At 44.5% G+C, this 21,945-nt stretch overlaps 1 protein-coding gene across 5 annotated transcripts in view; it reads left to right on the plus strand.

Annotated features, from left to right (window-relative positions):
* Positions 1-21,945, plus strand: part of SEMA4D (semaphorin 4D) — a 923,316-nt gene that overhangs the window by 559,197 nt on the left and 342,174 nt on the right. For all 5 annotated transcript variants that reach the window (XM_078675633.1, XM_078675632.1, XM_078675637.1 and 2 more), the window contains exon 15: positions 15,473-15,588. In XM_078675633.1, the coding sequence (XP_078531759.1) occupies positions 15,473-15,588 (116 nt within the window). The remainder of the gene's footprint in view (positions 1-15,472; positions 15,589-21,945) is intronic.

The following is a 21,945-nucleotide window of genomic DNA, read 5'->3' on the forward strand; positions in this document are numbered from 1 at the left end:
AGGTGCAGCATCCTACCCATAACCTGGGTCATCTTCTTGACCCAATTTTTGCTAATTGGAGTCAAGTGGAAGCATGCACACCGGTCCCCATTCCATGGACTGACCACCATCTTGTCCCCTTTACCATAGGGAATCAAGAACCTGCTCCGATTGACCCTCCAGCTGATAAACATCCTAGGCGGAGATGGGCAGCATTCTCCCAATCCGCATTCAATTTGGCTCTCACGGCCAAAGGTCATCCTGGCGGAATAGGTGTGGCGGAGATCAACTCCAACCTAGACCAACGCATTACAGAGGCCTTGGATCTGGTTGCTCCACTTGGTGCGGCCAAATCGGGGGGCCGAGTAAAGAGATCTGCCCTCTGGTTTAATGCTGAAATGCGGGTGGCAAAAGCAGCGTGCAAAAGGGCTGAAAGGCTATGGAGAGTAGCATACTCTGCCTCCGCTAAAGCAGAGTATACCAGCCGCAGGCGTAGCTACCATAAACTACTACGGAAGGGCAAATCGGCGTACTTTTGCACTAGGATTGAAGGAGCTGAGCAGTCCACCAAAGAACTCTTTTTAATCTATAAGTCCATCACCATAGGCAAGTCTGCTGTATGCCCCCCGAAACTCTGCACGGTGGAGGGCTGTGACCGTGTTGCAGAGTTTTTCACTAACAAAGTCACTCACCTCTACAATTCCTTTCCTCGACAGGCATCTAACGTTCCCATATGGGGGAAGGGTGTGAAAAAGACGGGAGCACAACAGTTTACCTCCTTCCTTACCCCGCCCACAGAAGAGCTGATTCGCATCTGCGGGTCAATTAAATCTGGCTCCCCAAGAGACCCGACGACCCCCAGTCGGCTTAAGGGCAGCCTGCAGGTTCTCGAACCTTATGTTCGTAACCTACTTGATTCCTCTTTTCTGTCCCAGAATGTCCCCAAGGCCTGGAAACGGGCGGTTGTCCTCCCCCTGCAAAAAAAGGCCAATGTGAATTTCGAGAAATTTGACAATCTCCGCCCCATTTCCCTTCTGCCTTACATGGCCAAAATAGCGGAGAAAGTTGCTAATATGCAACTGATGCAGTTCGTGGAGGAGGCATCGCTACTCCACGATTCACAATTTGGCTTCCGTCCCCGCCACTCAACGGAATCTGCACTTTTGGCGGCGGTGGAGGCACTCCGCCAGGGTGTGGATGAGGGCCAGACTATGGCCCTGATCCTACTCGACCTGAGTGCAGCATTCGACACTGTAGCACATACCATCTTGCTACAGTGTCTGAGTGAAGGAGGGGTCACAGGTGCTGCGCTTGGTTGGATTAAGTCCTTCCTGTCTGATAGGTGCTTCCAAGTCCGGATGGGTGAATGCTATTCGAGGGAGATCGAGTTGGGCCAGGGCGTACCACAGGGTTCGTCCCTGAGCCCGACTTTATTCAATATCTACGTCTCCCCGTTAGCAACCATCGCGGAGGGCCACGGTATCCACCTGGTGTCCTACGCCGACGACACGCAGTTGGTCGTCTCCCTATCTCGCTCCCCCGGCCTTGCGGCGGACATCTTCAGGAACTGCATGCAAGATCTTGCAGCCTGGATGTCCGCACACTGTTTAAAACTGAACGGCAGCAAGACCGAGGTGATCGTGGTGGGGGGCGGGCCTTCTGCGTGGTCGCCTGCGTGGTGGCCATCCTGCCTAGGTGAGGCCCCCACACCCAGCCTGGAGGCCAAGAATCTTGGCATGTGGCTTGATAATGACCTTGCCTTTGGCCCGCAGGTTGGCCGGGTGACGGGGGTGTGTTTCGGTGTCTTGAGAACTCTGAGGAAGGTTCTAGATCTGCTCCCCATCTCGGCTCGTAGGACGCTGGTGCACGCCCTGGTCACCTCGCGCCTGGACTATGGTAACCTGCTTTATCTGGGGGCTTCAGGCAAGGTCATGGGGCGCCTTCAGGTGCTCCAAAATGCCGCAGCCAGGCTCGTGCTAAGACTCCCGAGAAGGTCTCCCTCTAAGCCCGCTCTCCAAGTTCTCCATTGGCTTCCAATGGAGAAGAGAGTTGAGTTTAAGGCCCTCTCTACGTGCCATCGCATTTTGAGTGGCAAAGCCCCTGTGCCACTTCAGAGTCTGGTGTCCCACTATGAGCCTACCCGCAATCTACGGTCCTCTCGGACGGGACTACTTGTGGTGCCCAGAGTTAGGAAGGCACGGATGGGAGGGAGGTCTTTCAGGTACCTTGCTCCCAAGTGCTGGAATGCCCTGCCCCTAGACCTCCGTCTTGAGCCATCAGAGGCCCTGTTCAGGAAAAAATTAAAAACTCACCTTTTTAGCAGGTAGCACCTTGGGAAGGGGGGGATGGCAACTGCTCACTTACTATAGCGCGGGGATACGCCTTCTGGCGTCACCAGGCGCTTTAAAAATGTCCAAAAATAAAAAAATAAAAAATAAAAACAAGAAACAAAACTGCATATCAATCTGTTGGAATTACGAGCAGTTTTCCTAGCTCTCCAATCGTTTCTCCCACGCATTCGTCAATCCCCGGTGCTCGTCAGGACGGACAACACCACGACGATGCATTAACTAAACAAACAGGGGGGGACACGTTCGATCTCATTATCACGAGAATCGCAAAGAATTTGGAATTGGCTTCTACAACACGGAATAGGATTAAAAGCGGAGTATGTCCCGGCAAAGGACAACGTTTTGGCGGACGCACTGAGCAGAGAGAGGTCTCCTTCCCACGAATGGGAATTGGACATGGAGGTGCTGAACCATATCTTCGAGGAGTGGGGCACTCCCACCATAGACCTCTTTGCCACCAGAGAGAACGCCAAATGCCCAAGCTTCGCAAGCAGGCATCACCACTCAGGAACCCTCGGGAATGCATTTTCCATCGCATGGCGCAACGTCTTTGCGTACGCCTTTCCGCCATTCCCACTAATACCCAGGGTCCTCAGAAAGATGAAATCGGAACCCTGCACTCTGATCCTCATTGCTCCAGCCTGGCCGAGGCAGCACTGGTTCACGGAACTTCATCGCCTATCTGCCCGGCCTCCTCTTCGCCTGAAGCAGTTTCCGGCCCTGATCACGATGTCTCAAGGGCAGGTTCTTCTCTGAAATTGTCAGCCGAGCTCTCTGAAATTGTCAGCCTGGCTCCTGAATACCGCGAGTTCAGCCACCTGAGCATCCCGCAGGATTGCAGAGATGTCCTTGCAAAAGCTAGAGCTGTCAGCACTAACAAAACCTACTCACTAAAATGGAAGCGATTCTGTTCCTGGTGTGTGGATCATGGCTTGCATCCCTTCCATGCCACTCCACAACAGCTGCTGCCATACTTGTTACATCTTGCACAATCAGGCCTTGCGCATACATCCATCAAAGTGCATCTCGCAGCAATTTCAAGGTTCACGAGAACGGCTACGGGCCCTTCTTTGTGGGCGGACAGACTCATCAAACAATTCCTGAAAGGTTTATTTAGGTCCTTACCGCGACCTATTCCTCCATCGTGGCACCTGAATGTGGTTCTTCATCAACTAATGAAGCATCCCTTCAAACCCATCCATAAGGCAGACATCAAGTTCCTATCTTGGAAAACGGCCCTCCTCCTGGCACTAACCTCTGCTAGAAGGGTCAGTGAATTGCAGGCTCTGTCCGTTCAGGATCCTTTCCTTCAATTTCGAGAGGACAGAGTAATTCTGAGGACTAACCCTCGTTTCATTCCAAAAGTCCCCTCGGACTTCCATCTTAACGAACCAGTGGTGCTTAGATCGTTCTTTCCGAATCCTACCACGGCAGCCGAAAGAACTCTACATTCTCTAGATCTAAAGAGGTGCCTTAAATTCTACATTGATAAGACACGACACTTTCGAAAGTCAACACAGCTCTTTATTGCCTTTAGTAGACCAAGACTGGGCATGCCCCTGACGAAGCAGAGCATCTCAAGATGGATCTCTTCTGCGATCACCTTTTGTCACGACAAGGCTGGGCGACCTTTAGACTCACGTGTTAAAGCTCATTCGACTAGAGCCATGTCCACATCGGCAGAGTTGTTCGCTGGAGTGCCGATATTGGACATTTGCAGAGCGGCGACGTGGAAGTCCCCGCACACCTTCACCAGGCACTACAACCTGGATACTGAGCTGATGAAGGATGCAGCAGTGGGCCGAGCAGTGTTCGCCCTCTATTTCAGTAAGGTGAGCCCTACTACATCCCTCCATCCTTTACGGGTATGTACATTCTCTTATTGTATGTATATTGCATTGCATTTTGTGATTTATGGTCATGTGATATGCTTTATCTACATGCTTGTAACTGATGTTCACACAGAATGTGCTTTATGTATTGCTCGCTACTCTGATTCAGGCATGTGAATCTATGAAAGACACCCAAATACTGGATAAGAAATGCGTTACTTACCTATAACTGCAGTTATCCAGTATTAGTGTCTTTCATAGATTCACATGCACCCTCCCGCCTCCCCTGGCAGGGCTCACCTTTCTCTCTAAGGAGTTTACGCCTAACTAGCTTGGTGCGAACGAAAATCTGAGAGACTTGGGCTCCTGGCAGGAAGGTTCTAGAAGGAGGTAGTAGCTGATTGGCTGTTTCACTTTATTTGGTCCTTTTTTACAAAAGGACCCAGATAGGCCACCAAGGTGGGACCCTTGGGGCCTGCTCTGTTTGGTCCTTCCTACAAAAGGACGTGGATAGGCTACTAAGGTGAGACCTTTAGGCCTATTCTCTCTATGTATGTCTCTAGGACATTACTTTTTTATATACCGGAGGCTCCCGTCTCGACGACGGGGAATGATTCAGGCATGTGAATCTATGAAAGACACTAATACTGGATAACTGCAGTTACAGGTAAGTAACGCATTTCTTTTCCTGAATAATCACTGCAGCTATTCCAGGCTTTTCTGGAGCCACTCTACTCAAATACCATACACTGCCATCTTCCAACTTTAAACTGTTACTGCCAACTGCAGTTATTGTTCATGAATAAACGTTCTAGACCGATCCTTCTGGTTGACGTGAACAATCTCTCCCATTACGTACTTCCATTTAAATGCCACACATTTCCTCTCTGGAGCATTGCTCCATTTATCTTTTCAGTCAGGCAGTCTTCAGTTTAGATGCAGTTTTCCTTCTCAGTACAAATGGGGGAAATCAAGGAGGCTTGGCTGAAATTTCAGTTACACCAGAGTAATCAGTAATTTTGCATTACTCTTGTGACGTGGAATTTAGGGTATTACCACCATTTGCATACTTTGAAGTAATTTGGAGTAAAAAAAATGCCTATCCAATAGTATAGGAACCGAGCGTGAGCGGCTGCTGCTGTTCCGGTTCTGTTGCATCTAGTACTATTTTTTTTAGTGCTAAATGTATCCTCAGGCTCATTTTGGACTTGAGGGGGCATGTGGCACTAATAAAATAGTGCTAATTGTAGGGTTATGTTCCTCACGTAATCTTGCTGTGATTCCATGTAATTATACTACCAACAAATGATGCAAGTTACACCCAAACCTGAAATCAAGTAGTTCAACACTTAGTGCTGTGATTTGCACATACAGTTGTAACACTTTCTGCAGCCATTTTTCCAGGCCTACAAGTTAGTCACTTTAATTCTCTGTTGAAACTTTGCATGAGTCCATTACCGCGTGGGTGGTACACTTAATTTTGGTTCCGCTTTTTGTGTCCATGAAATCCTATATTTTCTCAGTAAAATGATCTACTTTTATGCCAGACTACACATTCCCTCTCTTCTAATCACTTTGGACATGAACCACGGTACACATTCATAGTTCACTTTCTGCATTGCTCCTACCTCCAGCCACAACATAGAATAAACAGTCGTTACAAGTGTTTACTTTCAGTTTAAGGTATCCACCTAAATTAGACCCATGGTATCAAAAGCTACCCTTTACAGTGGCAATTTTAACAGGGATTTCCAGTCTTTTATGATGTAGCAGGCACTTCACAAGCTAAGAATTCCATTTGAAAATCTACACTTGGCCTTTCAGCAGTCTCTGTACATTTGTTATTGTTGCATTGCTAATGATACCATAATGCATCTGCTAAACCCTCATTTAGTCTTGCAATCTATCATCTTAGTTCATGTCTCAAATATATTTTACTCCCCGGTAACACCTTGTCTCGGTAAACACTTAATACTCTAAATCATATTTCTTTTCATTTGCTACCATCACCAAACATCATGTTGGTAAATATTTAACACATTCATGATAAAAAAAAAACACGTGCAATAGCTGAAGAATCATTGCCTCAAAGGCTTGTTTTTTAATGTAAAACACTCGGGGAATAACAAAGAACAGTAAATGCTTTCGCATGTGGTGTAACCACATTGGTAATGGGCAGCACGCAAGTCTTGGTATTAAGCACCCTAGTCCCTTTTACTTCTGCTAACATTTCTCCTGTTTTGGAAACTGGAAATTGTCTCCTAATCTCTTGTTAGGGAGATGTCAGAGTTTGACAAATATTTCTGTTAGCCTGCTGAGCAACTGACCAGGCTTCCAACTTTAATAAGTATGTGGCTCAAGTATGTCTTGACTTTAGGCTCTCATCCTATGTATTTTTTTAATCTTTCTTTATTGTTTTTCACAATCACATATTCATCCGAATGCACATGCAGGTGCCAAAGTATTCTTGTATTGTGGCATGTACCATTTAGTTACGACTGCTTATAGATCAACAGTAAAACACGCTCATCTGCATAGCGGACAGCTATATTGTAAACTGTTGTGCATGAGACATCTGAATAATCAGCTGCACAGAACATAATGTATGGTCTACTGGGGCTGCACTCAGGGAGCCAGGACTGGGAGGGTGATTACACTCCAGCACAGACCATCACGTTACAGCGTACCCTAGCACAATCCTCACGATCCACATGAAAGCACAGTGACCGGCCATCAAGACCACCTCAGCTCTTCATCCATACTGCAGTTTAACTATGCCTATCATATGCTCCCATGACACTACCAGAGGTAGTCTCAACTGCATTACCTCAGCCACTGACAACCGCCCAGCACACTAGCATGACATCCCAAGTTTAACTATCCCCCTCCCCCAAGTAAATTCAGCCAGTGTTTCCTGGTGATCTTTTGTCCATTTTCACTCATTGTTTCAGAAGCTATGAGTTCTTTCTTGTGACAGCTGAGCCGTAAACGCATCTATAAGTGAGGTTTTAATATCTGGATGTGGACAGGGTAGATTTCCAGGACATCACAATGTTGCATTTAAACAGAATAGGCACCTAGTTGGTAAATGGGCCTGGGCATTAACCCGGAAGACAGACCTCCTGTGTCCGGAGTCTGTTCAAACCATGAAATCTGACAATACCTCCAGAACTGTCAGCCGTGTCTGCAAAAAATGCTGTTTGCATCTGGGGCATTCCAAAGGTGCCAGAGGAAACATGCGGTGGATGCAGGACGGAGCAAGATAAGCCTGAGTTAGTCTGGAGTTCTGCTACACCTGTTTAACATGTGTTGAGTGCATCCACTCTGTATCAGACAGTTTTTTTATGTCCCAGACAACTCTCACCTATTTCTTGCATCGAAGTTCAGCAGCAGGTGCTGCGCCAACAGTGCTGAGTAAAGAGCTGTGATAGTCCCTCGCCCACATGACAATATACAGCTTGTGTATTATTATTTTTTTTTATTTTTTTTTTGTTCCTCATCTCAACCATGGCTGGCCCATTAGTACAGTGGACTGGGAAAAATGTGATTTGAGAAAAAGACATACTGTCTCAGTGCAAGACTGGTAGAGGTCGATCGTAGTGAAGAACCGCCAGGATCCTACAGCCATGTCAGATTCAGTTAATCACAAACCCTTGTGTACTATTTGGATGGTGCTTGCCGTTAGCCAGATTCCACCATTGCTGTTACCACAAATTGACCTTAGAGAAAGGACGAAAGTGATAGAGCGAAGAGAGTGCGTCATGGCATCATAATCATTGGAACTGGGGGAAGAAAAAAAAACCCTAGCTCTAGTTATTGAGACCAATCGAGTTTCAGCCAAAAAGCTCTTTTGTCAGGTTTTCCAGCCCTGGAAAGATCCAATTTCGATATATGAAGCATGGAAGAACTCCAATCGTGCAACGTCGGAGGAGAGGCCTCCTTCCAGCGCCTACAGATCTCACATCTGGCCACCAGCATTGAGTAGAACAAGAGGTTGTTATTAGTACAGCGTTTTTTGTCCATTACTCCAAAAATTACCAGGCAGAGATCTATATTCACAGTAGAGCCTATTGATGATGTTAATTTATTGCCTATTGATTGCCAGAAAGATAAGTGTGGGCAATCATAAAACATATGAGCATCTGAGGCTGCGACTTGACCACATCGGGGACAAGCCACTGGTGTACCTGTTGAAAATTTGGACAACCTCTGGGGAGAATAGTAAGCCCTATGAAGGGTGAAGAAATGGTTTCTGCGTAGCCAGGCAGGTTTAACAATATCCCAGAGAACGTTACAAGATGTTATCCAAAGTTAATTGACATTTGCTGCAGGCAATAGAGAACCCCACAGCTGGTCCGGAAGGTTGAATACTCCGTCAATCTCCTCGAAGATTAAATTGTAAAAGTGAGAAACCTCTTTAGAATTTGGTGCGTTGTGAAGTAAGCAAGATTCTAGTTGGCTACTTCCTCCCAGAGGTCGTTGTTGATGGCGTGTGGGACCAGATTTTTGTGCTTGCGCCCAACTAGAGATTTGCAAGAATTTAAGTCTGGAGAGATTGGGGCCTACCTTACTCACTAGATGTTCCCAGGAAAGCATTTCCCCTTCGAAGAACAGGTCTCCCCATGTTAAAATTCCAGCGTCTTTTAGTGGGCTTGTCAATGCATCTTTAGTCCAGCCCGGAGGAGCAGGAAGATCCCATATAGGAGAACCGTTAGAGTGGTAGCCTATTTTGGTAATGGTTCTAAGATTATACCAAGTTCTTGCTAGGCCCTGCAATACCTTCAGCTTGATTTTCTTAAAAAATGTGGGGTCTCCAAACTTAAATAGAAATCCCAACTGATTTAGCCCTTCACATTGTAGTAATGTTGAAAACATTAAACCAATACCCTGATCTGATGGAGTTTTAAGTAGCATTCGGGCGTGTGTCAGCTGAAAGGCCCAAGCATAAATCTGAATGTCAGGGCCGGCCAAACCACCCTTCTCCCTACGACGCCTTAATTTATTCCAAGAAATTCTTGCAGTCCTGTTCCTCCATACAAATGAGGTGATGTCGCTCTGCATCTTAACTATCAATTTTTTGTCAAAGTAAAGTGGTAAGCTGTTAAAAATAAAGGTCAGCCTAGGTAAGATAGACATCTTAACTAAGTTTGATCGACCTAGGAGCGTTAATGGAAGGTGACTCCAAGAACTCATTAGTTTCCTGCATTCTTTAGCCACCAATGTAAAATTTGAGTGGGCGATCAGATTAATATCCTTTACAATTTTTATGCCTAGATATCTCATGCTGTCACAGGGTTGTACTGGAAGTCGCGCTGTTATACTGTTCCATGCCATAATCTCGGTCTTTGTGGCGTTAACTTCGTAGCCTGAAATGTTACCAAATTGTTGTGCTAAATTTATAACTGTCGGAAACGCTGTGCTGATATCTGAGGTTATGATCATAAAATCGTCAGCATATAAAGATACTTTTTTTCCCCAATCTCTATATCTAAATGGAACGATGTTAATATCTTCACGAATTGTTTGAGCAAATGGCTCAATATAGATATCGAAGAGTAGGGGGGAAAGCGGGCAACCCTGCCGAGTGCCCCTTGTGATGGTAAATGGTTCCGACAGTCCGCCATTGACCAAGACCGAGGCCGAAGGATTATGGTACAGTAATTCCACTGCTCTGCGAAAGGCCCGGCCTACGCCGAATTTTTCCAAGGCCCCCGACAAGTATACCCAATTAACCCTGTCGAAGGCCTTGGCTGCGTCCAAGGTGAGAATAGCCAAGGGTAGCGATGAGCTAGTTGCCATATCAATCGCTCCTATTAGGTCCTATTAGGTCAAAGTTGGCGACCTTTGACAAAGCCCTTTTGGTTGGAATGTAGGACTGAGGGGGATACCTGCCCCAATCTCTTGGCTAGTAGTGACGCGAAGATCTTATAGTCAGCGTTAAGAACTGAAATGGGCGATAGGAGCCGCAGGCGGTGGACGCTTTACCTGGTTTCAGAATAAGCGTGATGGAAGCTTTGTTCCATGATGTGGGGGGATCGCCATCTATCAGAACTTGATTGAATAACTTGGTGAGAAAGGGAGCGATATCAGCTGCAATATGTTTGTATATCTCCGCCGGTAGGCCATCCGGGTCCGCCGCCTTTCCAGATTTACTATTTAGTATGGCAGTTGATACCTCTTCAACCGTTATAGGGTGATCTAACAAAGCCACTTGTTCTGTAGAGAGTACTGGTAATGAAATTTTATTAAGCCAATTTCCTACATCAATAGGGGTGATGTTATTGTCCTCTCGATTATATAACCTGGAAGAAATCTTTGAAGGCTGACCTTATTTCTGGGTCCGAAGATACTGTACCGGAGCCAGTAATTATAGAGTCAATGTTATTTCGTGTCTGGTCTGTTCTGGACTTCCAGGCCAGTAATTTGCCCGCCCCTTCACCAAATTCAAAATTGGCTAATTTACTGGCTTCCCACCTTTGCAAAATACTTTGGTTTAATACCGAAGCCAGTTGCCCTTTAAGCTTAATCAGCTCCTCCTGTTTAGCATGTATGACATGATCTGGGGGATTGTTGAGATTTTCTAATTCTGATTGGGCTGATGATATATTGGCCTCTATCAGTGTAACCGCTTGGGTATACTGTTTCTTACGAAACGAAGTTTTATTCTTAATAACCCCTCTCAAAGAACATTTAAAAGCATCCCATATTGTGCTAGAACATGCAGAACCGGTGTTAATTTAAAAAAATTATTGCGTCTCCAATTTAACATACTCCAAATCTTCGGGAGATGTAAGAAAAGATCTGTCAATTGACCAAGACCTGGTTGGGGGTTGAGACTGCAATTCTAAGTCTAAGAGTATCGCCGAATGATCGGACAGGTGAGATGGTAGATAAGTTACACTCCTAACCGATTTATCCAAACCTTTGTTTACCAAAATAAAATCTATCCTGGATCTATGGCGGTACTTGTAGTTTCTGAAGGAAAAGCCAATTTTCTGACCCGACCTTGCCCTCCAAATATCAATAAATCCATATTGATACATGTATTTGATTAGAAGATCTCTAGATTTAGAGTGTGCAAGTTGTCGAACAGAAGAAGACTTATCCAGCAGCGGATTGAGTACAATATTAAAATCACCCGCTATTATCATAGGTTCTGGGAAATGTAAAAGCTCGGAGAACAGCGAAGCCAGGGCAGATAGGTCATCACGGTTAGGCCCATAAAAACCAACCAACGTAACGCATGTTCCCCCAATCATGACAGCCGCGATTGCCCACCTACCAAAAGGATCAACCTTCTGCTTCAAAAGTCTAGTTGCAATGTTTTTTTTTTTTTTAAAGAATGGCAAACCCCTCTAGTGTTAACTGTTTGAGAGGTAGTGACTGATAAATCTATCCATCTGTTCTTTTTTTACCAGGTCCAATACTTCAGCTTCAACCAGGTGTCTCCTGGAGAATAATGACCTGCGCATCAAAGTCACAGATGTATTGTAAAATTGTGTTGGATCTAGGTTTGGTGCGCAGGCCATTAACATTCCAGGAGAGAATCTTAATGGTAGTCATAGTTGACATATCTAATGACATATCTAATGATAAAGATATAGAGTCCAGCTAACTCACACCCCTTAGTACTACTAAAAAAAGCAAAATTCGTCCTTTGTTCATTTATAAAGTTATCGACCGCCATTTTAGAGATGAGAAACATTTTATTTTTTACCCTAACCCTTTCCCACGTGAACCCCCCTCCCCCGCCAACTCCGAGGAACCCCTGATTAATCAGCTTGTGTATTATTAAGTGTAAAATCCACTCTTAATCAAATGTTATCAACAAACTTCTTTAATTTACAATGTTTCCACAAAATCTTTAAGGGAAATTCAACAGTTCTCCCCAAAACATATACCTCTCCCTCTTTCTTCTATTCCTATAACTAGTTATATGCTGCTTTGGTCAAACTTAATCAAAACCCTAATTTTTTGGGATACCTTCTTCCTATGGCAATCTGTTCTTCCCCAAAGTTGAACTTACTGTATGGCTCTCTTCTTGCAAAGGTGAACATGAAGTACACAGACCTGGTAATGTCTTGACCAGTATTTGCATATGTCTTAATGTTTTGCAGTTGTAACACTGGACCTAGTAGTAGGCTACCTTGTTAGCTGCATGGTTACATCTTCCTCATTGTAGTGCTCCTCACCCTTGGTATTGTCATTTTTCTTTCTGTGGCCCAATTTGGAATACTTGCTCACTCTAATCCTGTTTACTATTTGAATGACTACAGACTTTTGTCTCGCCATTTCCTCCTCTCGCTAATTTCATATGGCCCTTCACTCAGCAGCAATTGGTATTTGAAATTAGGACTTTTTTTTTAACTGACCATGTTCACTAAATTAGCCTGTGCTTATCACTCTGGAAGCTTGGCACACAAGCAGTCAGGCTTACCTCCGAGGCAAAGTATTTATGTAGCACTCAAACCGTACTGAAGGGAAAGCACAAGAAAAATTGCACATCAATCTAGAAACATAGAGTAACTTTTAATAAATTATTTGACTTAAAAATTGCAAAAATCCCATCAGTAGAACTGGAGATACTAGTCCGGGAGAAAGTCTCAAGTTGATGCTGACTGCGATGGGCGTGCGGGCTGGATACAGAGACCTGGTAAATCCATCTGAAAAAGTCACCCTTCTCAAAGTCCAATGTGAAGAGTCCAGTTCGTTGTGGAGGAGGCCACGTGGAGCAGGGAGAGCTTTGCAGATGGCAGTCGCTGTAACGCGAAGAGCAGGCCAGGTGTCTTTGACAGTTTTCGCTGTAGCGCAAAGATACTGTTGGGTGTCACGGTCGGTCATTGCTGAAGCTTCGCTTTGCCGGTCACCTCGGGCTGTCTATGCTGTAGCACAAAGTGCAGATCTCTCATTGCTGGTTGTTGTTGGCGATCACTGTAGCATGAAGTCTGGTTAGTTCAGTGTCAAAGAGCCTAAAACGTTAGGATTTCTCCTTGGTGTCATGAGGAGTGCATCTGAATTCAACCAAGGGCCCAGGACCTGGGAATGTGCCACTTGGGTGGGGACTCACTCCTGCAGAGACCAGCCTGGCTCAGGCAAGTCCAGCTGCAGCAGTTAGCTCAGACAGCAGGTCAGCCAATTGACAGTAAGAATCACTCAAGTAGCCTGCAGGTAGCAGGCCCAGCCTTCCTTTCCAGGAAATAGGGCAGTCCTTTAGCATCCACAGGTCCAGGAATAGTCTGAAGAGTGAGTCTCTGGGTCCAATAATTATACATGGTGCCAGATTTGAAGTGGGAGAAACCTCTAGAGGTGTTTCCCCAGATGGTTCTGGAATTTTCTTCCTCCCTACCCTAGTCCCAGGATTTCTGATGTGACAAAAGGTTGATGGTTTGTGTGAACTCCTTGGTGAGTATGTTGAGAGGCAGCTCTTTTGAAATGTAAGTTTGGTAAGTGACAGTTCCACCCCCACCCATTTTATCTGGATGGCTCATCCTGTCAACTAATAATCCCCCTTTGTGACACTGTCTACAAGGAATTTCAGGCATCAAATTATTAGGACAAGAAAACGCCATTTTCTAAAAGTGCCATTTTCAGAATTTTGACTGAAAATGGAACTTTACCATTAAAGAAGGTTTTAAATTACAATTCCAAAACCACCAAATGTGATACTTCTACCTGTTCCCAAAAAAAAGTTATGAAATGTAATAAGGTAACCCAATGTGCCCTATGGCAGAGGTAGTCCTCTCAGTAGTTAAAAACAAATGTGAGTGTTTTTCACTACCAGGACATTTAAAACTTGAAAGTACCGGTTCAACTTATTAAATAGAGTGCATACTGCCTTATGGGTTCTTGAGGGACTTACCACAGGGTGACATATGTATTAAACCGGTCGTTTTATGTATGGTAAAAAGTTTATTTTTCAAAGTGGTATTGGCAGTTTAAAACGGCACACAGGCCGCAATGGCAGGCCGGAGATGTTTAAATGCTCTACTTAAGTGGGTGACCCAAGCAGTGCTGCTGGCCTAGTAGGAGCATTTAATGTATGGGTCCTTGGGTACATGTAGTGCCACCTTACTCAGGGCTTACAAGTAAATTAAATGTGCCAATTGGGTGTAAGCTAATGTTAATAGGTTTAAAGGAGAGAACACCAACACTTTAGCACTGGTTAGCAGTGCAGAGAGTCTTAAAACACAACAAAACAGGTTCCAAAAACAGGAGGGGTGATGACAAAAAGTCTGGGACTGACCCTGCCTAGATAGGCAAGTTTAACATTTGGCAAGTTAGTCTGGTCGCTTTAAATTCTTACAAACAACCAAATTGCAATTGGTTTCTAATGCCTTCACATTGGTGGCTCATTTATTAACACTTTCCTCCCTTACTTGTTTTTTTTAAATTCTTTTTTGCTTGTTTTGTTTTTTAATGTAAACTGTACTTATCAATTTCCAATGCACATTGTGGGGCTATAATTCACACCAGTGAAGACAGCACTTCTTCTCCGCATCTAAGTCACACTTTTAACTTTAGGTAACTGCCTAGATATCCTTTGCGCATTTCTAATCTCAAACTATGGGACAATAACAAACATTTTCCAGAGTCAAAGTAACATTTATTAATTGTTATTCTGATTCTACTTCTCAGAGATAAGCTTAAGTTTACAAGATGCTGCAATACTTGTGACAGGTGCGAACACAGTTTATGCAGAACATATTGATATATAATATTTAATGATGTAGCGTAATCACCAACCTGGATTGCCTGTAATGCACTTCTTTTCCTTTTTATTTTAATTGTCCTTGTGTATTTTTAATTTGTTCATTTCACACAGGCACTTCATCACTGCATCTTTTCCACAAAGTTGTGTGCATCTATTGTATGTAATCTTCCAATACATTATATTAAACACATTATTCTGTATTGAACATATATTCATTTACTGCACCACATACATCTGGAAAGGTTGCATGAAGTACAGCTTTTTTCCCCGAGGAACCTCTGTTTTTCATAAGTTATCAATGTTGAGTCTGGCATTATTTTGTACCAAGAGTTAAGTCTAGGTAATGAGGGTTATATTTTATTAAGGTGTACACCATGTGATTATTTTTTTAACGTTAGATCATTCTCCTTGACAATATTGCAGAATATATTCATGCAAGTTAGAGACACAAAGTATGTTCAATTACCAAAATTGCTTCATAATATGTACCATATTTACAAAACTAGGCATCTATAATATATAAGTATTAACATCACCACAGCCGGTTGCAGGCTTTATAATAAACCTCTGATAAAGCTACTTGTAACTGCCATTTTCAGATAAAGGAACCCTTCACAAAGCTGTTAATTACGCCAATGAAATGTTCATCATTGAAGAAATAAAGCTGTTTGCAAATTCCGAACCAGTCCAGACATTGATTCTTTCGTCTAAAAAGGTAAGAATTGCATTTGTGGTCCTTCTCGTCCTGGAAACTACCAATCACTGCAAACAACCAATCTAGCCGTTTGACTAGATAAAACTATGGCCATCTGTAAAAGCCCAACGGTGTGGTGCAGCTGGTGAAGATGTATCCTGTTAATTAGAGCTGGTAGACTGCACCATCATATCGGGAATTTAGAATTGTTTTGTTAAACCTGTAGAAAAGGTTGTGTTGTGCTCCTTATTTTATAATTTTTTTCAACCCCACATGTGATTTTCTGTAAAGACATTACAGTATAAACATCAGAATTATGCTTTAAATTAGTATTACATGCCAGAATGTGTTTTTAACAGCATACTAATGAATAAGGAATGGTCTACAAGATGGAATTGTTAGGATAATAAATCATTTGATAGGGAATAACTGTAGTAGGGAGGTGTTTAGCTGTTGATAAGCATTTGAATAATGAAAAGGGCGTGAAATTTTAAGTGACTAGGTTTATAGAAACATGCTGTTCATTACGCTCCTGAGCATAGCACGGATGTTGGTTTAAGGATATGTAAGACAACCGTCAAATGTTTTCATACTATCTCAGTTATGTGACCATATAACAGCATGGCTAATAATTAATGCAAATCTATTTAATACTTCTAGTACTGAGTAATTACACTGGGAAAGTCTTTTATATTTGTTACTATATTTTGTATGTGAAAAAATGATGTATATGTTTTTATTCAATAGCCCACGTAGTTTCTACTACGAGAATGCTACTGTTTAGCTTGCAAAGCAATTAACATGCATGATATATCATACTCAGATACATTCACCTCCCCCTCTATTGCGCATATTTCAGTAATGGTTTGACAAAATGTATTTGGTGTTTCAAGAGTGCTATACTTAATTGCTCTCTATATTTACTCAACACCCGAGTGGATTGATCCCCTAATGTCTCTTCCCAAATTAACATTTTTTCAGTGTGGCTCATAGTCTTTCAGTTTGTTTTCAGCACAAAAGTGCCTCAATATTTATGATTTACCTCAATTTGAGGAAGAGGGGCTCCACTCCCTCCCCCTCGTTTGTTCTTCTTTGCCTCTATATTTAACTTACATTATCTTACATTCTTAACCAGCAGCTTTTATTTGGCAGGCTTTCCTTGAAATATGATGCTTTTGTAGTTTAGGATACGGCCTTTAATGGAAAGTGTATCATTAATTTAATAAATCCTTTGCTTTTTCTATTTGAACGATTATTGAATGCCTGCCTCAATATGGATACCTGTTTCTATTTTCACCTAGCAGAGTAGAATAGTCGTTCCATGAATATGCTAGCCCATTAAACATTTCATGTCATGCCTTAAAACTTCTGGTTACAGCATTGATTTAGCTCTTCATACCTCTTACCGATCCTTTTATCAGTCTTTTTTCCCCTCTCCTCTCACATCCTCTAATATCGCCTGTTCTCCTACTGAGTCTACCAGTCTCACTTTTTAGGTTTTGCCTAGCCAATGCGTACGAAGTACGCATGCGCTAGCAAAATCTAATGTTTCTCTCTGGGGTCGGGTATCCGCCCCCTCCTCGCCCCCTCCTCCCATTGGCTAGCTCCATAAATGGAGGCTAGCCATTGGGAGCCGGATCTGTCCGTCAAGGCCGGACCAGATTCGGGGACGTTCCCGAGAATTTTTCTCTTTTGGCCACGTCATGCAGCGGTGGGCGGGGCTTTTTTTTGGGCTCGTCGAGGTTTGTTTGGGCCATTTGGCGTCCGACCGCCGGCTGAGGAAGTCCAGGTGAGTGGTTCCTTTCCTTTCCTGTCCCCCCTCCCGCTGTCGGTTCCTTTCCAACCCCCCCCCTCCCGCTGGCCGTTCCTTTCCCGCTCCCCCCCCCCCTCCCGCTGGCCGTTCCTTTCACGCTCCCCCCCCCCCCCCCCCCCCCCCGTTGGCCGTTCCATTCCCGCTCCCACCCCTCCCGCTGGCCGTTCCTTTCCCGCCCATCCCCCCTCCCCCCATCCGTGTGCCCATCGTCAGCGTCTCTCCTCACAGTACCTGTCACGGCTACAAAGACGCCTCCAAGGCCATGGGCTACTACTCTTTCTACACTGGCTCCTAAGTTATTTGCTGCCTTGACTCTTGCAGGCTTCAGCACCATCCTACATACCTGATGAGTGACTGAATGAACTTAAAGACTTGTATTAGCTCAGCGCCTTGAACTCATGGCTTCTAGGCTCTTCTGGTTGACATGGCCGCACCCGGGTTGGAAGCGGTGTTTCTCCAGTCTTCCAGGATTTGGAAAATGTGGCAATCCGATTGCCCAAAAAAACTTTACCATTCCTCGTCTGACTCTTGTGCAATGTAAGGTGCCAAAGGTGGGGTGGCAGTGCCAAATTCCATATACTCGGTGCTCAATTTTTGGAAGGGTCTTTCAGGGGGCGCAAGGAAGTAAAAAGCCTTTTTACAAATGCTATCTATTTATTGAAATCTATGTACATATTTTATATAGGTTCTTGGTGAAGCATATTGTACAAAAAAAAATCGTCTGTATATGTAGTCTAGAACAATGTACAAGTTGGTGCTTTTTTTGAGCGTTGTAAATGTTATAAATTGTCAAAATGCAAGGTTCGTGATGCACTAGGCCGGGCCCTGGGTGACACATGGAACTTTCGAAGTTTACATTTCCGGTTCAGTTGTGCCCACCCTCCCTTACTACCCCCATATTGTGCGAACTGTTTCATTTTTATCTTACCCTATGTAAATACTCGCTAACATGTAAAAATGTAAAAAATCTGATCGATGTGGTGCACACGAACTTTTTTTGTACAGGCTGCAATAACTTTTAATAAATGTGGTGCCCCTCGGTAAAATGTGAAAGACTAACCTTCCGGAGTTTTTTTTTCCTGATGGCTTTTGGGATCAACGGAGTTTGGCGCATGCGCACTCGGCCCTTGCAGCTGCCAAGCTCATTGGCTACAGGATGCACTGTCGAGGCGCTATGAAATCTTGCGAATGGAACTTGTTTGCTGGTTTAGTGTGTCCCCAGGTTGTGTGGTATTGTCTTCCAAACTGTGGTTCAAGCATGGCACGCTTGTACGTGCTGTAGCCCATGAATAGGTCAGCTGCATTTTAATATAGTGGCGTTAAAACCTAAAGGCGTTTATTTAATTGCGCTAAATATTGTTGATGATCTACTGGCAACAATTTAATGTGCATTATGTTGAGATTGTGCACTACCGTTTTGGCTGACCAGTTAAACGCAGATTATTGCAGCTAATCTTCATATACCGCCAGCCTGTAGCAGGTGTTCTAACAAATACCGCCAAAACAAACTTACCAGGAGGGAGGCCTTTCCTGTCTTGTAGCGCTGTGACCTGCTTGTACCCGGCTTCACAGGTATAGCGCTAAACGTCTGCAAAATGACGCTAGAACAATGGGTGTTTGGCGCGGGGGTTGGTGCGTGGTGGGTGGGTACACAATTTCGGAGGTTCCTAGTCAACTGTGTTGAATGGAGTCAATGGAGTAGAGGCGCTTACTGGGTCTTTTAATGGCGTAAAATCCTGTATGGGCAATTTTTGTGAACTCCTAGCGCCAAGAAGCCCAATCCATAAACGTGTTTAAAAAATGCTGTTGAACACACCCAGCGGCCGCTCAGTAGCTCCTCCTTCACATTGGTAACAACGGGAGATGTGGCCAACCGGCGGCAAACGCCTGATGACGTTCACTGGGGCAAGGGGCGTTGGATTCCTGCCCCAATCTAGCTTTTTGGTGTTGGTAACATACAGGAATTTACCTTAAAGTAAAGAAATCCATGCCCCTCGGCGTCTGTTGGCGTGTCCACTAAAACTGGAAGTGCTTTGGAAACGTTACGCCCCTGTAGTAGGCGCTAGAAGCAAATTGGCGGCTGACGTCAGTGGCAGCTGATGGCCATAATATTCAGTGCAATCATTGGCACAGTGCTAAACGAAAAGCGCTTTTACCCGTTTAGGTCAGAAGGTTCTCTCCATGGAGTTTTCAACCACCTCTTTTATTGTACGAAAATTGTGTTTATGGTAGGAATCTTGTACAGGAGACCTGGCCTATGTAATTTTACAGTATGGCTGAAAACCATGTCAACTAAAATCCTGACCAGTCAATTTGGCTAGTGGGTGGGACTGGTCCACTGTTTGTGCCCACAATAACTTGTTGTCGCCTGCTTGTGCCTCCGTTTTCGTGCCCCTGTCGCCTGCTTGTGCCTCCATTTTCGTGCCCCTGTTGCCTGCTTGTGCCTCCGTTTTCGTGACCCTGTTGCCTGCTTGTGCCTCCGTTTTCGTGACCCTGTTGCCTGCTTGTGCCTCCGTTTTTGTGCCCCTGTTGCCTGCTTGTGCCTCCGTTTTTGTGACCCTGTTGCCTGCTTTTGCCTCCGTTTTCGTGACCCTGTTGCCTGCTTGTGCCTCCGTTTTCGTGACCCTGTTGCCTGCTTGTGCCTCCGTTTTCTTGACCCTGTTGCCTGCTTGTGCCACCGTTTTCGTGACCCTGTTGCCTGCTTGTGCCTCCGTTTTAGTGACCCTGTTGCCTGCTTGTGACCCTGTTGCCTGCTTGAGAGTGCGAGTCCAGAGTGCCAGTGAGTGGCTGTGTATGTGTAGAGCTATGTGTGTGTGATACTATGTGTGTGATGCTGTATGTGTCTATAACAAGTTCAAACTGTGCACCTCTGTACCTGTGTATGTGTGCAGCTATGTGTACAAGAGCTAAGTGATGCTGTGTATGTGTGTGTGATGCTATGTGTGTGTGATGCTATGTGTGTATTATGCTATGTGTATGTGTGTAGCAATGTGTGGCTGTGTGTGTCTGTAGCTGTGTATGTGTGCAGATATGTGTCCAGGAGCAGAGTGATGCGGTCTGTGTGTAATGCTATGTGTGTGTGATGCTATGTATGTACAATACTGTGTGTGTGTGTGTGTGTGTGTGTGTGGAACTGTGTCTGTCTGTCTGTATAACTGTGTCTGTCTGTATAACTGTGCATGTCTGTAGCTGTGTGTGTATGTAGCTGTGTATACAAAGCCTGTCAATGTGTGTAGAGGAAGAGCTCTGTGTGTGTGTGTGTGTATAGCTCTGTATACATATACCTATATGTGTGTATAAGTGCAAATGCAATAGGTCTCACATTTCGTAACTATAAAGCTATTTACTAGTCAACGACAAAGCCATTTGTTTATCTGTTTTACAAAAAAAACATGCACAAGCAAGTCTGGGAGTGTGCATGATGCGAGTGCCTCCAGATATTATTTGCCTCTAGATATTATTTGCCTCCAGTCTTACATTTAGAGCACGCGTTTTCCAAGACAGTCTTTGAAAGCTATTGAACGAAAAGAGGAGGAATCGAGACAGACTGTTTATGATAGCAATGGAAAGAGGGGACTTGGTATCGAATCCAACAGCGGCCATGATGCTATGGAAAGAAAGGACAAAGCATATTGACCCACTGTTGACACTATGGAAAGAATGGAGGAAGTATCAAAGAAAGACAGGTGGAGCATAAGAACCGAGCTAGGGGATGCTCATCCATGAAAAAGGAGGCTGCTGTTCTTTCCATGCCCTCAGAAAGTTCTCTTTAGGCCACAGGCCCCTAGATTTGAAATGGCTTGCTACCTACCATTTTCAGAACAAAGAAAGGGGCGTGGCAGTTATTTTGATGAGGAGAAAAGATAATGGGCCAGAAGGTGTGTGGGGGGCTCTGTGTGGGTGTGTGTGGAGGGCTTTGTGTGGCTGTGTGTGTGGGGGGCTCTGTGTGGCTGTGTGTGTGGGGGGCTCTGTATGGCTGTGTGTGTGGGGGGCTCTGTGTGGCTGTGTGTGTGGGGGGCTCTGTGTGGCTGTGTGTGTGGGGGGGCTCTGTGTGTTTGGGGGGGTTCTCTGTGGGTGTTTGTGTGTGTCATTTGCGAGAGATAAAGCTAGTGGCATTGTAAATGACAATGCCATTTATTTATGTTAAAAAAAACATAAATACAAATAATGTCAAGAGCAATGCCAATAGCTCCAACTTTAACAAAGGCAAAACCATTGCATTGTAAATGCTTGTTCCTTTTCCCTCTGCCCCCACACTTCTACTGCTTCTCTCTCACTCTTTGCCTCTCTAACGTCTTGTCTCTTTAACTATCTGCCTCGCTCTAATTAATTAATTTTCCCTTTACTAATTCTCACTTAATCCGCTTTGGATTCTGGAGTAGCATGCTACTCACTGAAAGGCACTTCAACCCACATTAAAGGATACACAAATCCAAAATTCTTCGGAGGAGTCATAACAATGTTGTGAAGTATGAACCTTAAGAGGTTTGACTTATCAATTGCACTAAGGAGACTACCCTCTGGCTCCCAGTTCATTCACTGATCTAGATACAAGTTTAGTGTCT

Source organism: Lissotriton helveticus, chromosome 2_1 (assembly GCF_964261635.1).
Source record: "Lissotriton helveticus chromosome 2_1, aLisHel1.1, whole genome shotgun sequence".
NCBI classification, from domain to species: domain Eukaryota; kingdom Metazoa; phylum Chordata; class Amphibia; order Caudata; family Salamandridae; genus Lissotriton; species Lissotriton helveticus.